Source organism: Mercenaria mercenaria, chromosome 17, assembly GCF_021730395.1.
Source record: "Mercenaria mercenaria strain notata chromosome 17, MADL_Memer_1, whole genome shotgun sequence".
NCBI classification, from domain to species: Eukaryota; Metazoa; Mollusca; class Bivalvia; order Venerida; family Veneridae; genus Mercenaria; species Mercenaria mercenaria.
This window is the reverse complement of record NC_069377.1, coordinates 28300214-28328063: the sequence shown is the minus strand read 5'-3', so window position 1 is coordinate 28328063 and position 27850 is coordinate 28300214. Positions and strand designations below refer to the sequence as shown.

Sequence of the window (27850 nt, the reverse complement as noted above, 5' to 3'; positions counted from 1 at the left end):
CAACATTCCCATCTCAAACTTGTCAACTGCCAAAAAAATCTGATAACTGGTACCAGAAGAAGTCTGTATCATATGTGTCATTTTGGAAAATAATGATATCAGTAAATACAAAACTGGTGTGTTGAGTAGATAGAAAATTTAATATATTTCATCCAACATTATGCACACATATTTAACCCTTCAATTTTGTTTTGCAAGTCCTTTTCAATTTCTGCTTGGCTGTACTGATGTTGCAAAGCCTACTTGACTGTTGACCTGGTCAAATTCTGTGTAGAACTGACCAATGAAAACGTCTCCCAGAATCCATAATGGTCCAGCTGGTGGAGGGATGTTGATTCCAAGGAATCCGCTGATACACTGTGTCTGGCCTTGCTGCGTTACCTGTCACAGAAAATATATCTTTAGCTCATTGTATACTGAGAAAACATTGGTGTAAAGTTGCATACTCTTGGATTAAATTGTTTTACATGAGAACATTGCATTTATGGATCTCAGAATCAAGAATAAAAAAAAAAAAAAAAAAAAAAAAAAATTTTTCAGCTGCCATTTGATTTTACTGATTGACACATCTATTAAATCAATGAAAATTTACCGTACAAATAAATATATAGTTTAATAGAGTTTTAATTGTATTAAAACGAAGGTGCATTTCATTCATTATGGACGTTTTCCACATATAAATTTCATGTTTTGAGTTGGAGTTTCATCTCGTTTTTCACATGGCACGTTTTCACTGCTCTAAGTTTCTGATGAAATTTTAATCAGTTTTTCTTTTTGGAGCAGCCTGAGTTTGTAAGGATCTGTTATTAGCTTGACTATACAAAGTATGGAGAGCTGTCCTACTTGACCTGGCGTCGGCATCCTTCTGCGTCCGCATTTTGGTTAAAGTTTTGATGCACTTTCACTTTATCTCTTTAATTACTTGATGGATTTGTTTCAAACTTAAAATATTTATTCTTCATCATCACCCACATCTACACTACAGCCATAACTCTCACACCAGTATTTCATGATTTTTAATTAGAATTTCAGGTTAAAGTTTTGATGCACTTTCACTCTATCTCAGTTATTACTATATGGATTTGATTTAAACTTCAAAAAGTTGTTGCACCTTACCACCCACATCATGACATAAGGTCCAGAACTCTGGTACCAATATTTCATGAATTACACCCCCCATTTTCTTAGACTTTGCATTTACACTATATCTCAGTTATTACTAAATGGGTTTGATTCAAACTTGAAGTTGTTATTCCACATCATACGACACAAGGTGCAAAAATCACTCTTGCAGCAATATTTCATGTCTTCATTCTTATTGTAGTCATTAAACACTCTAGCAGCTCAGGCTTCCTCAGATGTGCCCAGTTTCACTATCCAGCATCGAAATAGTCAAGCGTGCTGTCTCCTGTGACAGCTCTTGTTTTAATGGTTGGGTGTAATTTTCCATCGACACGATCATGGCATAAGGTTACTTTCAAACTTTTCATGGTGGAGGTAGACCCCAGGAGTCCCTTCAAGTATTTCAGGCATGGGCAGGCACCAGGACAGAACCATCGGCCACTAGAAAGCCAGTTGTCATGTCAGAATTCTACACCCGATCAAGGTTTTCAACCCGGTGGTGAGTGGTTGTAAGGCTCAAACAAGCTTCATTAAAATAACTCGTAAACGATATTTAACCAAGACCAAAACTGGATCGTTGGTCTAGTGGTTGATCCAACACGCAAAACAAATTTTCTTCACATTTCGTGGTTTGATTAAACTTCAATTCAATCAATTATTTTCTCAAAGGTCATATTTCTCTCCCAGGCTGAGATTAACACCAATATTTACATCACAGATTTCGGTCAGTTCATCTACAGGAGATCAAGCTATTTTCTTACACAACTTTACAATCAAAGGATTCCATTCAAACTGACAAACCAACAAAAACTTTTCCGGTAAAATGAATAAAGAATTCTCAAAATTATTAAAAAGTCAGTTACAAAAACAAAGAAATTCCAGCTTAGATGCAGACAGCCACAGTTGCCCCTTTTCTGGCAATGTTTCTTTTCCCCACCAAGTAACATTGTTGTTCAACATTTTATAAAAGTGATTCAAACTGGCTTTTCTAACTGCATTAGAGACCAGACAGTTTTTAATGATAAGCTAAATGATTCCTACATTTAAAATGTAAAAATCCTGAAACTGACAGAAAAAAACGTAGTTTCAGCATGTTGAATGGTGATCATCAATGTGAAACAATAGCACAGACTTGAACTAGATTTGTGTCCATAGGACATGGTTTCATGACTCTTTAAGTGAAATATTTTTCAAGATATATGCAAAACAAATTTTAAAGCATTTTATTTGTATTTTCCACCAAGTCAAGGTCCATAACTCTGGTCTGGCTGTGTGAGATCTATTAATTCTGCCCTCTCTCCCATACATTTTGGGGGCACAAAAATTTGGAGCAATACTTGCAGACATATTTTTAACTAAAAACAACCATTACATGTTACTTGTAAGCTGACCAGTTTCACATAATTAGAAATGGTACCTATCTACAAGCTTAGGCATTACCAAGTTTTAATTGAAACCATTGCCATGTGTGCGAGCAACTTGGTGGTAAAGATTTTGTTTTGTTGAGTCACACCAACAGTTTAAGGTCAAATGGCCACTTTCCAGCTTTTATCATGGAAGACTCCAGGTACCCCTTAAAGTGCATTATTTCAGGCACGGGTAGAACAATTCTGGTAGATGGCTTCCACATATTTATAGGTGATTGGCTTTGTATCAACAAATATGCACAAGTTCTGCAGCGGAAACGTTGCGCGACTTTAGGAGTGCTATATTCTTCCGCTAAAGAACAAGTGCATATTTCCTGATGCAAAGATAACCTTTTTATTACATAGTTATTACGTATCTACACATAGAAAGGTAGTGTAAATATGAATCTGTTCAATAGCCTGAATAAGATTGACAACCCTGAACTAAATACAATAAACACTAAGTCTGTGACAGAGGCCCCTATGTAGTAAAGTAATCATTATGAAAGGGCTATGGGTTATGAGAATCTGTGAATGAAGAGAACATTAATATAAAACTTTGATATTAGATTCTGATTTCTGATTTAGAACTTTCAAAACGAAATACATTTAATTTATAAATACAAGGAAATTCAATATCAAAGTCAAATAACTTCAAAGCTTAAATTGAATTTCTGCCAACATTTTCCTAATCCTTTAAGAACAGGTTTATCAAACATGTTTCCTAACAACTAAATTAAGAATGCAAATATTTCAAAATTAAGTCATACTGATAGGTACTGGTAAGCTCTTCTGAATATGAGTTGGATTTATGTGCAGGAGAAGTTTTGTGATGTAACGGTAATCAAAATGTGCAATATTTGTTGGGAAGTTCAAGGGTAAGGAGGAAAAGTAGTAAAAACAAAGTTGCATTTGTGTTATAACACATTTCATCCAAGAAACTTCATATATTTTTCAGAACAGAAAAGATAAACACAAAATATCACTTTCTTACTCTTAAACTGTAGAAAACTTCTATACAAGGATAAAAAGAGTGCATATTAAAATATACTTGGTTACAGTTTTTATCAGAACTCAAAAATATATATAAATTTTTAGAATTTGAAATCTGAGGAGGAAACACCTTAAAAAAGCATGCGTTTTCCAATATAAAGGAAAAACAGTCATAACTTTTTGAGACACAAAAAATAATAATTTCGATTTTAAGTCTTTCTGTTACTATTTTCAAGTATGATAACTCAGTTAATACAGTGGCTCTATCAAAATGAAATACAGTCTGAATGACAAACTTTCCCCACTGTGCAATCATCTCCCACAATAGTGCATTTTAATCACTGCTGTAATCACATGACCACTGCAAAGAAATTCAAATATGTTTTTCTTATTTACTGGGTACTAAGTTCACACTAGTCTGATGTATTCTAAAAATACTCGGAACAATTTCAATTTTAAGCTCTTTAAATTAAACAATACATCAATCAAAAAACTTGATGACAGAGACCTTTTATTGTAAGGGGAGATTACTGCACAAGATAGGGGAGACCACTTCATAGGAGATTGTCCCGCTCTGACAGTATAAAACAAAAATAATGTACATCAAAATTTATCTGCTAAATAACATAAACACAGCCTTTATTGCTAAGCAACAACATTTATCTGAACAACAGCTACAATTATATGAACGTTATATATGGAATGATGGTGAGAAAAAATGTTATCAAGTCAAGTACAACCATGATCGAAAGTACCTGTTTCACATGTTTTATACTTTTTCCTGATTAAACACATTTCGTTTTGCAGAAATTAAAGCAAACAATTATTTCTGGCCTCAGATTATTGTACCTTTTGCAATAAGAAAAAGGAACAAATTCTTTTTAAGAAACTAGATGCCCACATGCAATATGTCGAGACCATCTGACCCCTAACTCTGACCTTGACCTTTGAGATAGCGACCTGGGGCTTGCACATGACACACCGTCTCATTAAGTTAAACATTTATGCCAAATATAAACAAGATTACTCTATGCATGTCAAAGTTATGGGCTGGACAAGATCTGACATGACCTTTGACCTCCAACTGTGACCTTGACCTTTGATATAGGAACCTGGGGTTTGGGCATGACACTCCGTCTCACTGAGGTTAACACTGCTCCATGCATGTCAAAGTTATGGTTCAGACAAACAAATTCAGACAGACGTACACACATACACTGAACAGCCTTGGACGACTATGTCTTCACTTCCGCAAGCGAGCTTGACAATAAAAAACCAGGGTTTGACAAAACCTAAGACGTCAAACTTTCAGGAAATGATGTCACAAGATGACATCATAACGTGCCAGCCGCATCAAGTAAACTAACCTATATAATTTTCATGGTTGAGTGAAAATAAAAAATCCCCCCCAAAAACAGTAAAATTCCCAAATTATATATTCAAAATTCTACTACTAAATAGCCATTTTGACCCTAGCCACAAAATTTCTAACCCATGAAATTCACTGATTTACAGTAAATCGCTTATATCTAAAAATATCACATTTTGATTGAGCAATTTATAATTGTTATTAGTTATTACAGTAATATCATTACTAATGGGTCAATAATAATCAATTTAGAACTGTTGAAAATACTTGAAAACATAATAACTTACCAATGAAAAATTTAACATAACAATTGTTTGGTGTCTGTGGTAATTGCTTCTAATGTCTATCAACCTACCAAAGGACTAAATTAAAAATCGGGGAAATACAACGGTCTCCAACTAACAAAATGCACTTACTGGAGCAAAAAGAATAGATATTTGCTGAAGTGCAATGACTTTTTAAGCAAGCAGAAAAACTTGTAAACTAATAAAAAGTTACTAAACTATATTTAATGTATGAAATGAACAAAATCCATCTTCACTCCATGTTCTAATAGGAGTTGTGGACTACTTTTTTTTTTAGATTTTAAGGTTGCATTATTAAACTCACTTAAACCCTAACAAATGAATTTAATTTCTATTCATTCAACCAATCTTCAAAAAGATAATATCAATGAATTCATATCTAAAAGAACTAGCTGATGTATCAAGAAATCACGAGAATTTTCCAGGGTTAAAACATATTCAATTTCTTAAAAAAATTCATATTTAAATATAATGCCTGTCATAATTCAAAATCAATAATAATATTCTTAATAAACTTATACTTGGATAACAAATGTGACAAAAATTACTTTTTCAGGCTTTTACAATAAACTGGATGTTTCTTTTTTTTTTTTTTGGTTACTTTGAATTGTCATAATGAAAACTGTAGCACTTATTTCCAATGCTGGATTAAAACACTGATATATCAACTTTTGAATCTCAAAATCCTTTTAATTCATGATCACAGATATTTTCTTGTCCTGTCTGACAAGTTTAGCCGGCTGCAACCTATACAATGGCACCTCTGGCAGAGATTCTGTAGCGTTCTGTACTGACGTGGCAAATCCAACACGATTGTTTTGCTGGTCAAATTCTGTGTAGTACTTTCCAATGAAGACATCCCCAAGAATCCACAGCGGCCCTAGTGGTTTTGGGACGTCAAGGCCAATGAATCCACTCAGGCAAATTGTTTGGCCCATTTGCTTTATCTGTAGGGGTGAGGGATAATGAGTACATAACTAAGTGCAATGGTGAAACAGGATCATTTTGTGAACAGTTTAATATTTCTTGAAATGTATAAAATAAGCATTGCCAGAAAATACCCGAGGTTGATAAATTAACTGGACCCTTCTTTTTTCAAAAACATTCAAAAGAAACATACTCCTGAAAACCAGATGGCTATGATGACCCTAGATCGCTCATCTGAGTTTTACAGCTCAAATAGGTTACACTTAAGGTAGAGACATACCCAAGAAATATTTTTGCCAAATTTTTGAAACCTGGCCTTTCAAGCAGAATTATTTTCTTAGATTTCCATAAAGGGAATAATCTCCCTTTAAGCTGGTAATCATGTTTTTGGACAATTCAAGACATCTTGATGGCATCTGGAAAATGGTCACCAAAAGGACATGTCAGTGAAATTATTTTGAAAGCAGGCCAGCAGATTCTGAGGAGATTTTTGTAGTTTTTCCGTTTAGTTGCCATAGCAACCACAATTTTGTGGATGAACTAGATTTGAAGGAATCTGAAATTGGACAACTCAACAGACATTCTTGAGAAATATGGCTGAAAATGGCTCAGTAGCTAAAGAGCAGATGTTATTAAAAAAGATTTTGGACAGCCTTCTAGCAGACAATGAACATCCAATGACTCTAAAAATAATCTCTGCACGAGTGCTCTTTATCAGTGATAAAATACAGACATATTGGTGGTTTATTGAAAAACTCTTTATCACATTCCCTTTTGTCACACACGATAGTTTTATAATTACCCAACTGGGTGACCGTATGTGCAGGAATACTTAATATTTGTGTGGAAATGGCATTTGTGAAATAGGATTTATGCTTTACTGCAGAATTGGGTAATTTTCACAACAATATTATTTTCGCTTTTCATTTGTAAACAGATAGATTTTGTTTGTTTGTTTTGGGTTTAACGCCGTTTTTCAACACTATTTCAGTCATGTAACGGCGGGCAGTTAACCTAACCGGTGTTCCTGGATTCTGTACCAGTACAAACCTGTTCTTTGCAAGTAACTGCCAACTTCCCCACATGAATCAGAGGTGGAGGACTAATGATTTCAGACACAATGTCTTTTATCAAATAGTCACGGAGAACATACGCCCCGCCCGAGGATCGAACTCACGACCCTGAGATCCGTAGACCAACGCTCTACCTACTGAGCTAACCGGGCAGGGTAAACAGATAGAGGTGCCAAGTTAAAACACTCTTATATATAAAACAGCATTATTGTCAACAGTATCGCATCATCATCAATAGTATAGAATTACTGTCAACATGGCTTTTGTCTATCAATTCGCGAAATAAAACTGACATGAAAATTACCCAATCTACAGCAATCAGTTATTATGGGTTAAAGATAATCAGTTACTTTAAGGACATATTCAGCTCCTGTCAGAGTGAATTCTTTGCCATTCAACGTGAATACAACCAGAGGTAGACTGTCGATCGAGCCGCAGTCAACTATATACTGAAATTATCAAAATGTGTGAAAATACTGAAAAATTAGATACGGTTTATGGTGTGTACAATGTTTACCTTTAGGACATAATCAGCTCCTGATAGAGAGAAACCTCTGCCATTCAAGGTGAACACAACTGATGGCAGCTTGGCAACCTGGTCGCAGTCAATCATATACTGAAATCATCAAATCATGTGATGAAAAGGTCAATGGTAAAGAATATGGTTACAACAGGACAACAACTGGTTTTTTTATCCAAATGTATTAGAATCAATGCATAAATAGTCATCTCTTGTGGTACCCCAAAATGCTTTACCTCTAATGCTACATCTTTTGTATTCCTTCATATACAGTTAAAACTCAATATCTGAACTTGAACTTATCTCAAAATTCTGAAAACATTTTCAAGTCTGGAAAACTCATGCGCAAAGAATCATTTTAAATCAAATTTCAAAATCACAAAGTAAATTAAGTGCTCACTCCCTTGGACTTTGAGATACAGATTTCAACCAGATCCTGCCTAACTAGCATATTTCAAGCATGTGGACTAAAAATGTATTTCTTGACAAAAAAATAACTTCCTGCTTATATCATACAAGCTATCTTACCCATGGATCATACAGAACATCTGAGACAAAATTCAAGTACTTTTCAAGGACTTTTTGAGTACTTTTTTTTACTTTTTCAAGACCTGTATATTCTCCAAAACATGTCTTGAAATCTTTATCCAAGCTGAGCTTTAATCAACTGTTTCTAGAAACAGTGTTACAGTAGAAAAGTAACTAAGCTGAAAATATTGAATAGTCTATTTGATTTCTAGATTTCATTTACATTTTACTTTGACGAAGCATAATATCTTTTATATGGTAATAGGAACATTTCAGATTTATATTCCAAGTTCCGAAGTAATTTTGAATTTATCTGTCCAACTGGGTTTCAGAAATCTGCAAATTTATTGGTAGCCCAGTGGGCTACCACTATTTTTGTCTGAAGCCCGACCATTTTGGCTTGTTTAGCAGTATCTTCGTAATGCTTCTATATGCCTGTTTCTCGTCGATTCGAACTTTCTCATTGATTCGAGCCCTTGTGTTTTAGTAAGATTCATGCCCATGTAGCATGTTCTTCCATCAGAAACTTGTGTCATTTACATATTAAAATGCCTTGGAAAATATTAGTCATGAAACCACTGAAAAATTAGCTGTTTTAATATTTTGCATCAAAAACTGCTTATTTCAAAAGGAAATTACACAGTGGGTAATACTGTGAGCCCAAATTTCAAATTAAAAGTATCCTGAGCATATTTCGACTGTTGTAACGAGTGAACAAGAATTCAATCTTGATCATGTTGATAGAAATTTGCTTTATGGAAATACTGTGCAAACATTAACACTTATTGACCTACCAAACAAAGGGCTCGAATCGATGAGAAAGTTTTAAAATGATGTGGAGTTTGACCTTTTTCAGTCTCATGCAAAAAAGTACATATAAAAGATGATAACATTGTAATTCTTAATGTCCATTGTTAAATGCAAATATTTTTGTTACAACAAACAAAAATTATTTAATTGAACAGGTTAACAAAAATATGCACACCCCTAAAAGATCTAAGAGGCTCGAATCAAGGAGAAAGCAGCATACTACAGAAGGATGGTTAATAAGTAAACTAAATGAATTTCAGAAGAAGGATTTAAACCAAGTAAATAATGTCTCTCACATTTTTGTACTAGGTATTCACATATCAGAATTTATAAAATGAACATGCCAATTTTTGCTAAATAAAGGCCTTGCATACTTTGCAAGTATTTAAATTTGAAAGGAGCATAATCAAACGTCTGTGATCCACTGTCTTTCCGCTTGAAATTCAATAAATATTAATGTGATCAAGTAACTGGAAAAAAGCACTTTGACAGGTGGCGGTAAAATGACTCGTCTTTAAAACTGGATTGCACACTTTTTTGAACACTATGGTTCAGCGATTTTGATGTTATTGGATCAGTACAACATCTCAACACGTCAACAGAAAAATTAAAATATCTAAAAAAAAATTCCAAACCAAGATTTTGTTGATTTTTAAAATGAAAAAGGTACATTTTTGGATATAAAGCTGATAAAAAGATATTTCAAAAACTGATACCTGGATCTTACAAAATAAACCCACAATTCCAGAAACCCTGTTACAGATTTGCTGAATCAAACAGTAACAGTTACTGTGTTTGTTCCGGTTTAACGTCTTTTTCAACAATTCTTTAGTCATACAAATGACGGTGTCTTCTAGTAGCAGTGAGTGCAATGCAATGTGACACTGGGCTGACCAGTCCTAGTACTATCCTCTTAATGCTGAGCGCCTAGCAAGGAAGCTACTAGTATCATTTTTCACGTCTTTGGTATGACATGGCCATGGATCGAACCCACGGTATCAGGCACTTGAAGCCGGTATACTACCACTAGGCTACTGAGACTGTGTGTTTACTAACTTGAGCAAGGTAATATGATTTTCTATATTATAACTTAGATCAAAAGCAACATCTTAGTATTACAATCTCTAGATTTTTCTCAAGAAACTCACCTCTCCACCAACAATTGGTGTAGCGCCTATCTGTTTGTTAAGTTTAGCGATTTCTTCAGTGGGTCCTGCAAGAAGTGAGGTACCAGTGTCAGCGATAGCTTGACAACCTCCGTCACAGTAAGTGCTTGATCCAACTGTGATACTGAAATAAATATCAAATATTCAAGTTCTTTGCAATAAAACATTACGGGCCCATATTTATCAATATTTAAAACTAAGTCTAAAAAAAGTTCTTTGTTTTATCCGCTGAGTGACCAAATCAAATTCAAATATATTTTGGAATCAGAGAATTTTCCATTTAGTTTACGTTATTTCTTCACTAGCTAGGTTCTTTATAATATACCTATATAAAGGCTGTCAAAAATACGTCTTGTATTTCACAAGTTAATATGAACAGGCAGAAAAAATTCTGTATTGTACCTTATGACTTTTGTATTGTATGTTGCCGGACTACTTTCATTTAATATGCATGACCTGACACAGGTCTATAAATTGCGCACATAAAAACTTTATTCAGTTCTACTTTAACATCGAAACATTGAAGATTTCATTCGATAACAAAAAAAAACAAACAAATAGGTGGAAGGTATATAACAAGAAGAGCTGTCCGTAAGGCAGTGCGCCCTACTTTTCTCAGTGCTTTTCTCAGTACTTGAATTAGAGCTTTGCCAATAAAAACTTTAACCAAAAAACGGGGCATAACTCTGTCAAAATTGAAATCAGAGTTATGGGGATTGTTTCTCCTGAAGGAGACTTTGATTGTAAATAACTATTTTAAGTTTCAAGTCAATAGCTTTGATAGTAATAGAGATATTTGACTTTTTCGTCGCCGACACCGGGGTGAGTGCAATAGCTCTATTTTTCTTTGAAAAGTCAAGCTAATAAAAGGGTCATTATAAAAGTAGCTAGATCTGGGACTTTATATTCGGCTCTTGAAGATTTCCTTGCAGGACTCATGAGATCTAATCTGGCAAAATCCATTCAAGCCGAATACAGCATCCCAGATAGAGCTACTATTATAATAACCCTATTTTATCCTACCACTATGCATTTATCAGGTTGATATCTGCCTGCGGAATTAACTTTACATTTACACAGTCACTAGAGGTTTATCCAGTCAATACAAATGAGTTTCTATGTTTTCAAGTACTTGTTCAGTCAGTGTAAACTGGGTCAAGAGTGTGAAGAATGTGACAATTGTTAAAAAATTTAACAGCCAAAGTGAAAATTAAAAGTCAGTCTAAATCATCCTAGTGTACCTCAATATGGAATGGTTTGATGACGGCTTTTAACGTTTCTAACAAATTTTATTGGCTGTAGGATAAGCAGAATATTGGGTTACTGTCTTTCTGAAATTAAGTTTATCCCCCTCATCAGAGCCTCTGGGTGGATAAACTTTTCTCTGAATTACCGGATAACCTTAATTTCAGAAAGAAAATAACCTAATATTCTCTACATGATAGTATTTTAAAGAGAGATAAATCAAACATACTAGCAGTTTATAAAATATATATCTAATCAAGTAGGGGCCTAGTGCCCTAGTGGTCAAGGTCTGACTTCTAATTATTGCCCCTCAACAGTCTGTGGATTTAGCACTTCCCTAGTAGTGTAGATTCTTTCATGTAAGGAAGTCATCCAGCTAGCTTACAGACGATCAATTGTTTTACCCTGGTACATGTACTCACATGTGTCTACAATAATGCCTCGAGTCACACCAGAGTCTTGCTCTACCATCAAAAGCTGGAAATTCTTCTGTGTTGGTGTTACTTAAAACCATATAAAACAAGCGACAATCCTAACATTGGATTTGAACTTACCCGTCCATTTTGAACTGCCAGTATCCCTTTCTTGTTACAGGCACATATGAGAAGTTTCCAGTGTAAAGTGATGGGTCACTGCCTCCTAAAATAAGTTCACCACCTTTTGGGTTGTCTGGGTTCCTAAAAACATTTACAGATAAAGGTTAACCTTAATAACTTTATGTTGCTCCCACAAACCGTGCCTTTAAAGGCTGGTAGGGTAGGTAGGGAAAATATTTTTGTATACAATTCTTTTTTGTTTAATACCTTTACAATTTACAAACATTTAGAATATTATATAATTTAATGTGTGATATAATACCAGTCTGGGCATGTTTTTTGACAAATCAGAATAATTTGAAGAATCTTTGTAGGAGGTCATGCAAAGACCATTTGTGTGGAATTATTCTAAAATCGGGCTAACAGTTTTATACAATAAAATTTCTACTATATATACAGTCCACATTGTATTAAGAGACCACCCAAGGGACTGCTAAGAAGTGGTCACTTAATGGAATGGTCTCTTAATGAATTTCAGTCAAATGAAAAGGAAAGTTATTTTTAACTGTTAATGTAACTGTATTTATTATGAACATACATGTATGGTTTCAAAATCTGTTTTAATATCGTGAACACTTTTCCAAGTCCACAAACCGTGAAAATTACGGCTAGATTGTTTGTCAGTTGACCGATACAAAGGTTAATTGCATTCAGTCACGTGCAAAACGTACTCGCTTATTACACAGAAGAAGAAAGGCCAGGTAGATTTTTGGTACCCGGTCGCTTACTAGATACTTTTGTCGAATATTTTACCTGTCGGGACTACATTAATGTGGTCACTAGTTGTTTAATAGAAAAGTCGTTTAATGGAATGAATTTATATACTGAAAACGTTCGGGAGGGATTTTGACTGGCCGTTTAATAAAACAAGAGCTGTCGGAGGACAGCAACGCTCGACTATTTAACAGCCTTGTCGCTTGAATGAATAAGAAAGTCGAAAAAGGGGCATAATTTAGTAAAAAAGTAAAATAGGGTTATGGAACCTGCATAGTGCTTATCAGCTCATGACAGTGGACAAGTGTATGAAGTTTCAATCCATTCCCATTAGTGGGTACTGAGATACCAGCTTACATTAAGAATTTAACCAAAAACTCCTAGTTGAAAAAGGGCATATTTTGTAAATGCAAGTTGAGTTATTGACCCTTTGCACTGCACGTCATATCATGAAAGTGAACTAGTGTGTGAAGTTTCAATCCTTTCCCATTAGTGGATACTGAGATACCAGCTTACATACAAAAACTTAACCAAAAATTTCTATGTTGAAAAAGGGGCATAATTTTGTAAAAAATCAAAATAAAGTTATGGGACCTGCTTTGTGCATGTCAGATCATGACAGTGAACAAGTGTGTGAAGTTTCAATCCATTCCCATTAGTGAGTACTGAGATACCAGCTTACATTACAAAACCTTAACCAAAAAATTCTAAGTCGAAAAAGGGGCATAATTTTGTAAAAAAGCAAATAGAGTTATGGAACCTGTGCAATGTAAGTCAGTTTATCACAGTAAATAAGTGTGTGAAGTTTCAATCCATTCCACAAGTGGTTACTGAGATACAAGCTTACATACAAAACATTAACCAAAATTTCTAAGTCAAAAAAGGGGCATAATTTTGTAAAAAGCAAAACAGAGTTATGGAACCTGTGCAATGTAAGTCAGTTTATCACAGTGAATAAGTGTGTGAAGTTTCAATCCATTCCCACAAGTGGTTGCTGAGATACCAGCTTACATACAAAAACTTAACCAAATCGGGACGCGGACGCGGACGCCGACGCGGACGCCGACGCATGGGCGAGTCCAATAGCTCTACTATTCTATGAATAGTCGAGCTAAAAATCGCTTAATAGAGGTGGTCGCAAGTACGATGTCGACTATAGTACCTTCTGGCGGCCATGTTTTTTTGACAAATCAAAATAATTTGAACAATCTTGGTTGAGGGTCACACAAGGACCTTTTGTGTGAAATTATTCTAAAATCCGGCCATCAGTTTCACACAAGAAGATTTTTACAGTTTCCACTATATAGATATAGGGAAAGCGACCATGCCCTCTGGCGGCCATGCTTTTTAGTGAATCAGAATAATTTGAACAATCTTGGTAGAGAGTTACACATGGGCCATTTGTGTAAAATTATTTTAAAACAGGCCTGCAGTTTCACATAAGCAGATTTTTAAAGTTTCCACTTTATACACATAGGTAAAAGTGACCATGAAGCCTGGCTGCCATGGTTTTCTGACAAATCAGAGTAATTTGAACAATCTTGGTAGAAGATTACATAAGGAAAATTTGTGTGAAATAATCTAAAAATCGGACCAGCAGTTTAGGTGACCATGTTGTTCGAAGATTTTTGTATATTTAGCTCTGGCTGCACCTATGTGCAACCAAGCGGAACCGCTTGAACAACTTTAGTAGAAGACCACCAAAGGAACATTCAGGCCAAGTTTCAACAAAATCCATTCAGTGGTTTCACACTGTTTGGAGGACATGTTGTTTAAAAAATGTGTTGACGATGGATGGATGCACCACAGACAATAGACACAGCATTATCACAATAGCTCACCTCACCAGGTGACCTAAAAATAAATCCTCCACGAAAATTAATGATTATACAATAGTTATTTGAATCTCTTACAGAATTCTGTATCTTTTCCTGAGATATAGTAATTATTTACCTGTCGAGCCAGAAAGAGAATACTGGTTTTGGAACTTTGCCTTCTGCGACAGCATTATCAAACACAGGTGTGACACCATCAACAGAGATTGTACTGTATCCCATACCCAGGATCCCGTCAAATTTGGCAGCAACAAATGTAATACCAGGTTCTGCGGTGGCTTCAGCAAATGTCTGATCTGTGATTTGTATAGAACCAATCTGAAAAAGAAGAGTTTTATGGTGACTTATTTTATCTAATTATGTTCCTCTTTTCATGCCACAATAAACCAAAATTTGATTTAACATAGAATAGAACAGGATATTTTATTCAACTTGTACCACAGACACATCATCATACTTGCAATTACAATTTCTTTAACCTTTACACTGCTATATTTCTAAAATGGACTGGTCCATCATTAAATCTGGGCAGTACCACTTATTATTCAAATGTGCAGGTTGATCTTGGTCTGCACTGGTCGTAAAGGGCCTTAGGCAGAATGTGGTTTAATTCAATTTAGATTTGCAGGCATGAAATATCATGGTTTTGGTCAAAATAACAATTTCCTTGGGATGTAGATACAGGGATTTCAACTCTTGAACACTAAATGAATAGAAATTTGCTTGCTTGTTGATAAGTTTGTTGATTAATGCAACTATGAAATCAACAAAATTTAGTCCCAGAAAAATGAGCCGCGCCATGGGAAAACCAACATAGTGGCTTTGCGACCAGCATGGATCCAGACCAGCCTGCGCATCCGCGCAGTCTGTTCAGGATCCATGCTGTTCGCTAACAGTTTCTCTGATTGCAATAGGCTTTGAAAGCGAACAGCATGGATCCTGGTCTGGATCCATGCTGGTCACAAAGCCACTATGTTGGTTTTCTCATGGCGCGGCTCAAATGATTTCAAAGTACTTACCTTACTTCCTTGCCTTTTCGGCAGATCACTTATAAAGACGGGGTCTCGATTTTTACCCTATAACCAATGGTCCCTTACATGAAAACTCGTTTAGAGGATGAGGAAAAAATTGCAATGAACTAAATACTTTATATTACCTACATAAACCCTGAGAAATAACAACTTACCGAGACTGTATCTGTGCTCAGGAAGCCAGACAGAGAGCCTGATCCATATCGGATTTCAAATTTTGTTCCATTGGCATGGTATGTTGAGGACTTTGTACTGTCATATTTGTTGTGGAGTACTGGAACAGTAAGTATAGCACTGTTACAGACATACTTTAAATTTCAAAAACAATCAAGAGTTGCACAGGGTTAGTATTTAAAACGAGAGGGTCATGATGACCCTGGATTGCTCACCTGAGTAATAGGGCCTACAGCCTCTAGAGTGTTAACAGGCTTTTCCTTTGTTTTGACCGAGTGACCTAGTTTTTGACCCACATGACCCAGATTCGAACATGGCGTAGAGATCATCAAGATAAATATTCTGACCAAGTTTCATGAAGATAGGATCATAAATGTGGCCTTTAGAGTGTTAACAAGCTTTTCATGTGATTTGAGCACGTGACCTAGTTTTATGACCCCACATGACCAAGATTCAAACTTGACTTAGGGACAATCAAGATAAACATTCTGATCAACTTTCATGAAGATAGGTTCATAAATGTGGCCTCTAGTGTCAACAAGCCTTTCCTTTTATTTGAGAGGGTGACCTAGTTTTTGACCCCACATGACCCAGTTTCTATCATGGCCTTGGAATCATCAAGATAAACATTTTGACCAAGTCTCATCAAGACAGGATCATAAATGTGGCCTCTAATGTTAACAAGCTTTTCCTCTGATTTGACTGGGTGACCTTGTTTTTGATCCTACATGACCCAGATTCGACCCTGACCTAGAGGTCATCAAGACATACATTCTGACCAATTCTAATGACTTTCAAACTTAAACTGTGGACTCTAGAGTGTTAAAAAGATTTTCCTTCAATCTTCCTACTGACCTATTTTTTGACCCCACATGACCCAGTTTCAAACTTGACCTAGAGATCATGAAGACAAACATTCTGACCAAGTTTCATAAATATTGGGTGACAACTGTGGCCTCTTAGAGTGTAAACAAGGGAAATGTTGACGGATGACGCACGATGACGGACAACGACCGGTCACAATAGTAAAAACTCCAAAAAACAAAAATACAGCAATGCATAATGTAAAATAAGGATTGACTTAAATAAGCTGAAAATCAAGCAGGAAGCACAGTAGTCTGGCTACAAACTGAAATAATTCTAAAAATAAATTCTAACTTTATCTTCACTTTTACTATCACAGAACAAACAAGAGCTGTCACTAATGGTGACAAATGCCCCCGCAGCACCTTGACCTTTGACCTGGTGACCCCAAAGTCAGTAGGGGTGGTGTACTCAATAAGTACTATCAGCATATGAAGTTTGAAGGTCCTGAATGAAGTGGTTTCCATGTAAAGTGCCTTCATGCAAAAAGTTAACGTTGGCCCCTGTGACCTTGACGTTTGACCTGGTGACCCCAATTTCAGTAGGGTTGGTGTACTTATAAAGTTCTATCAGCATGTAAAGTTTGAAGGTCCTGGGTGAAGTGGTTCGCAAGAAAAGTGCCTTCATGCAAAAAATTAACGCTGACCCCTGTGACCTTGACCTTTGACCTGGTGACCCCAAAGTCAGTAGGAGTGGTGTACTCAATAAGTACTATCAGCAGGTGGAGTTTGAAGGTCCTGGGTGCAGTGGTTTGCGAGTAAAGTGCCTTCATGCAAAACGATTATGTTGGCCCCTGTGACCTTGACTTTTGACCTGGTGACCCCAAAGTCAGTAGGGGTGGTGTACTCAATAAGAACTATCAGCATGTGAAGTTTGAAGGTCCTGGGTGAAGTGGTTTGTGAGTAAAGTGCCTTCATGCAAAAGTTAACATTGGCCCCTGTGACCTTGACCTTTGACCTGGTGACCCCAAAGTCAGTAGGGGTGGTGTACTCAATAAGTTCTATTAGCAGGTGAAGTTTGAAGGTCCTCGGTGCAGTGGTTCGCGAGTAAAGTGCCTTCATGCAAAAAGTTAACGTTGGCCCCTGTGACCTTGACCTTTGACCAGGTGACCCCAAAGTCAGTAGGGCTGGTGTACTCAATAAGTACTATCAGCACGTGAAGTTTGAAGGTCCTGGGTGCAGTGGTTCGCGAGTAAAGTGCCTTCATGCAAAAAGTTAACGTTGGCCCCTGTGACCTTGACCTTTGACCTGGTGATCCCAAAGTCAGTAGGGGTGGTGTACTCAATAAGTACTATCAGCATGTGAAGTTTGAAGGTCCTGGGTGCAGTGGTTCACGAGTAAAGTGCCTTCATGCAAAAAGTTAACGTTGTGACAAACTAACAAACGAACGAACGGACGGACGGACAGTTGAAAACTAATATGCCTCCCTTCGGGGGCATAAAAATTCTGTCCAGGCTTTGACTTTCTATGTATGTTTTGTGAACAATTAACAAAATTTGAATAGCTTCCTGAGTTATCGCCTATGAAAAGAATATAGACTAGTAAAGGAGGTTAAATTTAAAATGTAATTCCTGAAGACAGCTTATTTTCAGCTTGACGGCAAAGTTGGTGAAAATCATTGCATGTTTCAAATAAGAAGTCATTTGATTCTAAGACAAATGGACAAGCATAATATGATCACTTCATCACACATTGAAAGCCTTCAGCTCGGCCTAGTGATAAAACTTTCAGCTCAAGCCAGCTTCAAAATTAGGCTAGGTACAAGCATCAAGGTCAGGCTAGCTAGAAAGCTTCAAGGACGAAACTTTAAGCTCAGACTAGCGATAAAACTTTCAGCTCATGCTAGCTACAAAGCTTCAAGGTCAGGCTAGCTACAAGCCTTCAATGTTAGAATAGCTACAAAGCTTCAAAATCAGGCCAACTACATGCCTTCAAGGTCAGGCTAGCTGCAAAGCTTTAAAATCATGCCAGCTACAAACCTTCAAGATCAGGCTAGCTACAAAGCTTTAAAATCATGCCAGCTACATGCATTCAAGGTCAGGTTAGCTACAAAGCTTTAAAATCATGTCAGCTACAAACTTTCAAGATCAGCTAGCTACAAAGCTTCAAAATCAGACCAGCTACAAGCTTTCAAGGTAAGGCTATCTATAAAGCTTCAAGGTCAGGCTAGCTATAAAATTTTAACTCAAGGCTAGTTACAAGCCTTCCAGGTCAGACTAGCTTCAGGCCAGCTACAAGCCATCAAGATCAGGCTAGCTGCAAAGCTTCAAAATCAGGCCAAGGCCAGGCTAGCTACAAAGCTTCAAGGTCAGGCTAGCTACAAAATTTTAGCTCAGGCTAGGTACAAAACTAGCTCTAGCTAGCTAAAAAACATCAAGGTCAGGCTTGCTACAAAAAAAACAACATAATGTCAAAAGTTTTGTATTTCATACTTACAACATGCAATATCTGAGAGTTTACACTTCTTGGATGGTACCCAGAGGTTAGAAGATCCTGTATCAAATACAACTTTGAAAGATTGACCAGGGGTACCAATAGTTATATCACCATAGTATTGCGCCTGAAACAGAGAACCAGTACAAGCCAGATTACTCTCTATTCATTCATCAGCTACTGTGAAATAATTAAATTTTGTGTGCATGACATTTCTTGGTATTTGAACAAAAATTTCTTGTTCTTTAGGATTTAATTAGTCCCCAATGAATATTAATGATTTCACAGGATAAATGGTACATTTTCATGGCCATAGCTACTCTCTTGAGGCAATTGCCTCGGTCAGTTTTTCTGCCTTAACCTTTAGCCTGCTGGCGGCAAGTGATTCTGCCTTTGCGACCAGTGCAGACCAAGATCAGCCTGCACATCCGTGCAGTCTGATCATGGTCTGCACTGTTTGCTATTCAGTTAGTAAATTTTCAGTGAACACCCCTTTGAATAATAAATGGTATTACCCAAATTGAATGATGGACCAGTCCATTTTAGAAATTTAGCAGGCTAAGGGTTAATGCCTCAGACGAGTTTTCAGCCTCAATTGCCTTAGTTGATTTTTCTCAGAAACAATGTTAACAGTAATTTTATTCAAAAACAATACACCAGTATGCATTATTACATAACCCTATTCTAAATTTTTTAGGGGGAGGCACCCGAACCCCCATTTACAGGCGGGTGAACCCCTTCCCACACTTACCCTCATCGATGTCAAATTACCAGGAAGATCCACTAATCAATGCTTTTTCTCAATTGCCTTGGTCAAATTTAGCCTCTCGCTATGACCTGATTGTACAGTGCTTAAAAACTTTATATTAAGTAATATATTTAGGGTGTGCAGTGGTTAGCAGAATAGACTACAATGCTAGCGATCTGTGTGTGATTCGCTGCTGACATCTTATACACAGTCAGTATGAATCAGTGCCACTTGAAAAACGGCAGATTTTTGGCTAACAATGGACTGTCACAACATGACAATGGAACAGGACTTTGCACACTTAATCCTTATTGTTATTCACAAGTTATCTTCTTGTAAAATAACAATTTGATAAGTGACATGTGATTTAATTTTGATGGACTTTTATCTACACTTTGTTCAACTCTGACAAGAGTAAAATTTATTATCAATCATGCACAACCATTTTATTTCGAGCAAAAACTTAAAGAAATTAAAGCAAAATACTTTATTTTATCAACTGATATTACATTTTTTTGTGCTAAGACGTGTTTCTTTCTTGATTATTATATAAATAAGGGCCATAGTTATTTCAATGTACTCTTAAAAATGATTATTAAACACAATTTCTTATAAAGCGAAATGTATTTCTATAACCTAATTCAAAGTCTTGTCAATGTAATTATTTGGCAATTTTTAAAAGAAAAATTATCACGTGCTATTAACAAGATTTTACAAAATTTCTGATGATGCAGTCATGAGCCATTCTCCTTTGACTATGCAAAACAGTATTCTAAAAGTTCTAGAAATTTTCTGATAATTGTTGTCAAAGGGAAAAAAAGTACTGTAACACTGTTCTGCTCTGGTACCCAGCCCTGTTGAGATTATTTGTAGTGGATAAGAATGAAGACCTACTTTCCATTGTCATAAATACTTATCATGTGACTGTTCTGTCTGCACAAGGTCTTATTTAGTACAGTCCACACATGATTTAAACATTCTAGAACACTAATCTTTCGCTGACTTACAGCATGTGCAGAATCTTTTTAGAAATCAAAAGAATTTGACCATGAATTTTTGAAATCAGATCAGTACATGGATGACCTCCGCTACCAGTACATTAATCACTACCGTCACAAAATATCACCCGGCAATGAAAATAACAAGTCATGTTTTGTTGTTTTGGGTTTTTATTCCTACAATACATCTGTGGTGGCAGATGTCACTTAACGGTATAGGGAAATCAATTGCATTGTTAAAAAAAATCCAAATTTTGACATAATTATTTTACCAAAGTGCACTTACTGAATTGATACATACCAAAACTAGGACTGTAATCTCTGATATCTAAAGTTTGATATCTGTTACATCTACTTGTCATACTGATATATGTGATAACAAGAAACATGACTTTCACATGAATGATCATGTCAAAGTAGTCACTGAAGTACTTTTCACTAGGCCAAACAAATTTCTTCAAACATCTGTGTGCAGACTGTCACGTGTGTTATAATGCAGTTGACTTAAAAAAAAATAACTAAGGACGAAAAAAGTACAAACATGTAATCCTAACAATGAAGCAAACATCCTTTTGTCACATGGGTTTGTGTCTTCAAGTTCTTAAGGTTGAGAGAAAAGTTTGTAGGATATGGTGGTCCGTAAACAGTTAATTAATTTGATATAGCCTAATTCACAAGTCTGTGCAACTTTAAGTAAGTCAATGTCAGGATTTTATCATTGCGGTTAATAATTTATCTACTGAAGCAAACATGCTTAAAATGAATACAACTGCCTAAGAGGTCGCATGGTTAGGTGGTGCGAAGTACTTTACCCATTTTACGATTTATAAGTTTTGTGGGTTCAAATTCCTTCTGCAGCACACATGTATATCTGTTTGATATAAAACAATGTTTTTTCTCAATTATGAACTTCAAATTCCAAATGATTGTAAACTTTTAATTATATTACGGTAAGTAAACAAAACAATGTTCTGAATAAATATATCAAAATGTCATCTCACATTTCCAAATAAAAAAAAAATCTATAGATATATTAGATTTAGTTTTACAGAGATTAAGCAAAAAAAAACTGATACAGAGCTTAGTGAGAGGCTTAACAAGACTGAGGCAAATATGCAATTAATCATGTTCTTAATAGGGCTTGTAAAGGATGTGAAGCATTCGATCAGCGCTCAGCGCTGACCAGCGAACACGTAGGTGGGTGTGTTCATGTCCTGAAGATAGAAATTCAGGTCTCCCTATCCTACGCCCCTGTCCCACCAAGAATAGTTTAGAATAGAATAGATCATAAAGTAGCATTCTGACAAGTGCCAAGGTTGCTTCATCAGTCACCGAGACTATGCAATACAATTTAAGCTCTGAGGTGGCTTTTTTTTACTGACTATGAATCGCAAAGTAACAAAGATATGTAACATATACAAAAACTTACATCAAGGTAATTTGACAGTGGTTCTGGAACTGGTCCATCTATAGGATAGCTGTTATATTTGAGTCTCAGAGATTCTATTGCAGTTCCAGCTTCATGGAAGGTCCGTCTCACAGAATTTATTCGGTGCAATTTGATTCTGAAACAAAACAGGCAGGTGAGATGGGTGACGTCATTTTTCTTAAAAGTGATTACATATACTGAGTCTGGTACTTTTCACTTGTAAATTCAGTGTCCTGTTAATTTTGTAATAAACTGGTACTAACATAACTCATTAACTGTACTAATGTAATCACTGGTATATACCATAACTTCTCTTGAATGACCCATATAAAAGGCTATATTATGCCAAATCTTTAAGTTATTTCAGTTAATTTATATGACTTTGTTCCAATATATAGATAACTCCAGTAAAGTAAGGCATGCTGCATTCAAAAAGCAAACAAGTATATATATGTGTTTCCCCAATTCAGAACTTAAACTTAAAATTCCCAAGTGATTATTAGTATTTTGTGCTGCTTTTAGAATGTAATTATATGCTATTTCGTAATCTTTTGTGTGCATTTAGGTGACAACAGTTACTGTTGAATATAATTAATAAAATTTAATGTCAAATTGCAATGACATTTGGCAAATACGATTAGCAATTTTTCCCAGTTTTAGGTAACTGATGGTTTCCCAATTCTGCCAGCTGCTACTCTCCGGTGTTAGTGGCATCAAAATATGATGAAAAATGGCCTAGACCTAGCTAATGCAGAAAAGATGTTGACACATCACATGTCATGTGCTCAGTTGTTAATGATTCATCATGAATCACTGACCATGAATATCAGAACTGCTGAATAGCATGAGGATTTGCATTTTTCTCCTGATATTTACCAATTCAATGACTGGTAAACATAAGTGACAATTAGTCAATCAAACAATTAATTCATGTGTTTACTTGGTACACGATATGGTATCTTTTGAACATCATCTGGGATCTAGCCAGGATATTCTGAAGGCATGTTGCTGAAGGGTATTTTTGAAAAGAGCGTGGACAACAATGGGGTGGGTGCGGGAGGGGTACCCCCGTCCTGCTGGGGGGGTATGGGGGGCCACCCCCAGAAAATTTTGTATTACTACAACTCATTCTGGTGCATTTCAGAGTGAAAAACACAGTGTTATTTTCAATGTTTAATAAGCATCATTTACATGCTCAACAAGAACAAATAGAGATAATGTGATGTGTCATAAAAAATTCCTCTAGAGTTTATTTGCTGAATGACAATGTAAATTTATCCAGTTATATAAGTTTCTGAAAATGTTCACTATTTATTTTACATAAAACAACACAATTTTAGCACTGCACATGTGGAATTTATTTGCTGAATGACAACGTAAACTTATCAATTTTGTGTACTTGGCGTTATCCCCCTTCTCCAAACTATTTAGAACATCCACTCCTAATGTCTTAGCTACATCAACTAAAGGTTTGTGTTTGGTGGTGTGGGGAATTTCCTCCTTACACGGAAAGTAAAGCAGTGTCATAGATGCTGTCATTGCCTCACGGTTCACATGTTCTTCCCTCATAAAACATGCCTCAATCCCACCACCTGTTTTTGCTTCCGCAACGTCAAATACCAATGCTTTCTTGTGAGAGTCTGAGTCCTTATGAAATACTAAAGATGATTGCCTTATTGAGGTACATGGAATATCAACCCACACAGCTTTACCAGGAACACACTTCTTTGGCCTTCTCTGGTGCTTTACACATACTGAACACAACATACCTTGGCCTGAAGTAAAGAATTTATAACAATTTTGTTATTTACATAACCAAAGGGATCCGTCACTGCTATGATAAGAGATCTAAATGTTTTTTTAATGAATTTCAAGAACTTATATGTAAAAACAAGAGCTGTCTCCATAGGATGACATATGCCCCCGATGGCACTTTGAATGAGTAGTTATGGCCGATGTTAGAGTTTAGGACCTTTGACCTACGGAGCTGGGTCTTGCGCGCGACACGTCGTCTTACTGTGCCACACATTCATGCGTAGTTATTTTAAAATCCATGCATGAATGACAAAGATATGGACCGGACACGCCCATCAATGCACTATCATGAAAAATGACCTTTAACGTCTAAGTGTGACCTTGACCTTTGAGCTACGGACCTGGGTCTTGCACGCGACACATCATCTTACTGTGGTACACATTCATGCCAAGTTATTTGAAAATCCATCCATGGTTGACAAAGATATGGACCGGACACGCCCATCAATGCACTATCCTTTAATGTCTAAGTGTGACCTTGACCTTTGAGCTACGGACCTGGGTCTTGCGCGCGACACGTCGTCTTACTGTGGTACACATTCATGCCAAGTTATTTGAAAATCCATCCATCGATGACAAAGATATGGACCGGACACGCCCATCAATGCACTATCCTTTAATGTCTAAGTGTGACCTTGACCTTTGAGCTACGGACCTGGGTCTTGCGCGTGACACGTCGTCTTACTGTGGTACACATTCATGCCAAGTTATTTGAAAATCCATCCATCGATGACAAAGATATGGACCGGACACGCCCATCAATGCACTATCCTTTAATGTCTAAGTGTGACCTTGACCTTTGAGCTACGGACCTGGGTCTTGCGCGCGACACTTCGTCTTACTGTGGTACACATTCATGCCAAGTTATTTGAAAATCCATCAATCGATGACAAAGATATGGACCAGACACGAAAATTGCGGACAGACTGACAGACCGACAGACTGACAGACTGACAGACCGACAGACGGACAGACGGTTCAAAAACTATATGCCTCCCTTCTGGGGTATAAAAAAAAAGAAGACACAAACACATAAAACATACTGTAGCCCTGTGTGTAAAAGCCAGGACAACTTAATTTCTAGTTAGTCATCAACTTTTCCTCCCTATTTCCTAAGTATGCATGTCCAATATTTTTTGCCGAAAGGAATCAGATTTGAAATATAAAATTTGGGCTTCTTATAATTTGTTTAACAACTGATAGTTTGAATTTTTTTTCAAATATGTTAACTGATTGCTTGATACATATGCTATGATACATTCAATAGACCGTTCAGTATTTTTGGGATTACTTAAAAATGATTTAAATTACCATTCTCTGAGACTGTCATCCAGGGAAACGCTTGTTTCCATTTTGGATCAATGCCTGATTTCCTTTGGCCATCCGGCGTGGCTGGGATTCTGAATTTGTGACCGTTTTCCCAGGTGTACCTGGTCCAGGAAGAATGTCATTCACAGATTCGTCTCGCTTTTCACATCGCACTGTCTCCTCTATTACTGAGTCACTAACATTGTTCTCCTTCCAGAGCTTCTTGAAATAGTTCATATTTAACAATGTCCCACTCTCTGATTTACGTTTATTCCAGGCATCATCAATAATTAAGTAATAGATCAACAATATTTCAAACTTTTCTCTACAAGTTCTATTTTGAAAGTGACAACAGAAACATTAATTCTGGCATTGTCTTTTCGATATTCCACCCGAGAAAACACTTTTCATACATGTCAAAAAACATTAATATTACACCGAGAATTGTTCAAAATCATTTTAACGTGTTGCACAATTTTTGACTTAGTACCTTCCATTGTCTTTCGTTGATTGCGAAAAATGTTCGGACAATAATTGTTGAAAGTCATTGGTCATTATTTCTGATTACATAAAACAATCTTAAAACACTTTCATGTAAACATCACAAAGGATTTAAAGGCGGAGCTACGATGAAATTTACGTCACACGTTTCTACATAGGAAGCTGTCATTGGTTTATCGTATATCTTAACTGACATTGCTTTACTTGAACTATCGGGTGAGCACGTGGTCAACTTTCGAATACACTATCGGATTAATCGCGGTGTTTATTGGAATGCGTTTAAGACATGTCGCTTTGGCAATGAAGGGATGACGGGGGAAATAAGGGATGTCGAATATACAACTCAAAGCCTGAAGGCATGTCGCACGCGACAGGCGATAATAGCCTGGCTAGAACCCTGATCATTTAAGAATAAAATGAGCAAAAAATGGAACCAGTCAATAGATGACAACTACTAAAATTAAAATGCGACTCCAGTAGCCTAGACGGCTGGTCAAATGCTAATTAACATCCTTGACAGTCAATCCACAGGTCTGGGGTTTCAACCCTGCTCATGGCAATGAAATGCTTTTGAGTGTCTCCCACCCTACTTCGAGGCTAGTACTGCCCATGTCTAGGAAAGTGGAGTATTTACAGATTATCTGTAAATTTACAGATAATCTATAAATTTACAGATTTTTCAATCTGTAAATTTACAGATCAAGTGTTTGAAAACTGATGAAATAACATTTATCCTCAAAACCGCAGCTTGGAATTAATTCGTTTATTTACAGCATGCATAAATTAAGTTCATTTGTGGGTTTCAGCCATTTTTGTTGACTTTGATTTTTTGGCATTTTCAGAAAAATCAAAGTCAACAGAAATGACTGAAACCCACAAATGACCTTTATTTATACATACCATAAGTAAATCAATTAATTTCAAGCTGCGATTTTGTGTCTAAATCTAATTTTAGCAGTTTTCAAACACTTGATCTGTAAATTTACAGATTGAAAAATCTGTAAATTTATAGATTATCTGTAAATTTACAGATAATCTGTAAATACTCCACTTTCCTAGACCTGCTGCCTCTAAAAGAAATTGAGAACAGGGGGGCTTTGCCTGTATCAGTGCTTAAGTTAAATTGTGCATGCTCAAGAACCAACGGACCTGTTTGCAAAATCAGCTTGATCCCTTGTGTACCACTGTTTCATTAAAAGCAAACAGACATAATGAACTCACAATCATGACTGCTGTTACTGAGTAATCACGATTTGACAATAGCATACCGGTACATCCGGCTACTGTGACAGTTCATTTCCCTATTTCTGAAAATATGCATATCAAATCAAACATTACAGTACCTTTCAAGTCCATTGCACATGGATATAAGAACTCCTACAAATATGACTGCTAAACCCTTCATTTTGCTATTTCCCTGGCTCTTTCTAAATGAAAATCACCGTCTCTTGGATTTATAACAAAGAGTCATGTGATGTTCAGCTCGCGTGAAGATCATGTGATTTTATTCAGCCGTGATGTCACGTGATATTTCAGGATATGGCGGGAATATTTTAAAGGCAGTGGTAATCCTAGCCTCCGATTCTAGGATTACGAAAGTTCCTAGACACTGTCTCACCTATGATGATAGGCTAGGATTTCGGAAGTATTTAAGAGGCATCAAATATATGTTAAGACATGCATAAATGATGTTGTGAAAACGGAACACAAAAACGTATACGGGTGTTCTCCCGTCACTGCGTTAATGGACACTACAGGTAAAAGTCGCAAGTAGGACTCTAGGCCTACTCTGGTAAAGCGTGTCAGATTCAGAGATCATGAGTCTAGAGCTCGATCTTTTTAACATAAATTGGCTAAAATTATTATGTACAGTAGATTAAACAAGGTCAAATAATCAACAAACTCAAATGTTGGATAGATCTAGACAAAAGTAGATCTATA

The 27850-nt window shown here is 36.3% G+C and overlaps 2 protein-coding genes across 4 annotated transcripts; both read right to left on the bottom strand.

Moving 5' to 3' along the window:
- Positions 1-121: 121 nt before the first annotated feature.
- Positions 122-27411, bottom strand: LOC123537379 (lysosomal aspartic protease-like). 3 transcript variants are annotated; one of them, XM_045321077.2, is made up of 9 exons: positions 27253-27411; positions 22286-22421; positions 19114-19237; positions 15796-15914; positions 14728-14927; positions 12019-12141; positions 10202-10343; positions 7713-7811; positions 122-381 (listed from the first exon to the last, which is right to left on the bottom strand). In XM_045321077.2, exons 1-9 carry the CDS (start codon positions 27312-27314, stop codon positions 205-207), a joined length of 1182 nt encoding a protein of 393 aa, XP_045177012.2. In that variant the 5' UTR covers positions 27315-27411; the 3' UTR covers positions 122-204. The 3 variants fall into 3 exon arrangements, with proteins under 3 accessions (XP_045177012.2, XP_045177011.2, XP_045177010.2); XM_045321076.2 differs by lacking the exon at positions 7713-7811 and adding an exon at positions 7546-7644; XM_045321075.2 differs by lacking the exon at positions 122-381 and adding an exon at positions 3676-6142.
- Positions 23418-26511, bottom strand: LOC128550389 (uncharacterized). The gene is made up of 2 exons (XM_053529344.1): positions 25412-26511; positions 23418-24060 (listed from the first exon to the last, which is right to left on the bottom strand). The coding sequence occupies exons 1-2, from the start codon at positions 25428-25430 to the stop codon at positions 23597-23599; spliced, it is 483 nt and encodes a 160-aa protein (XP_053385319.1). The 5' UTR covers positions 25431-26511; the 3' UTR covers positions 23418-23596.
- Positions 27412-27850: the final 439 nt, after the last annotated feature.

What these genes read in the sequence shown, in the direction of transcription:
- LOC123537379 (XM_045321075.2), bottom strand. Translation starts at nt 27,314, where the DNA reads ATGAAGGGTTTAGCAGTCATATTTGTAGGAGTTCTTATATCCATGTGC. An exon ending in TTCTCTTTCTGGCTCGACAG is followed by an intron (nt 12,142 to 14,727) that starts GTAAATAATTAC and finishes AAATGTTTTTAG; the next exon opens with GAACCCAGACAACCCAAAAG. An exon ending in GAGCTGATTATGTCCTAAAG is followed by an intron (nt 6,143 to 7,712) that starts GTAAACATTGTA and finishes TCACCCCTACAG; the next exon opens with ATAAAGCAAATGGGCCAAAC.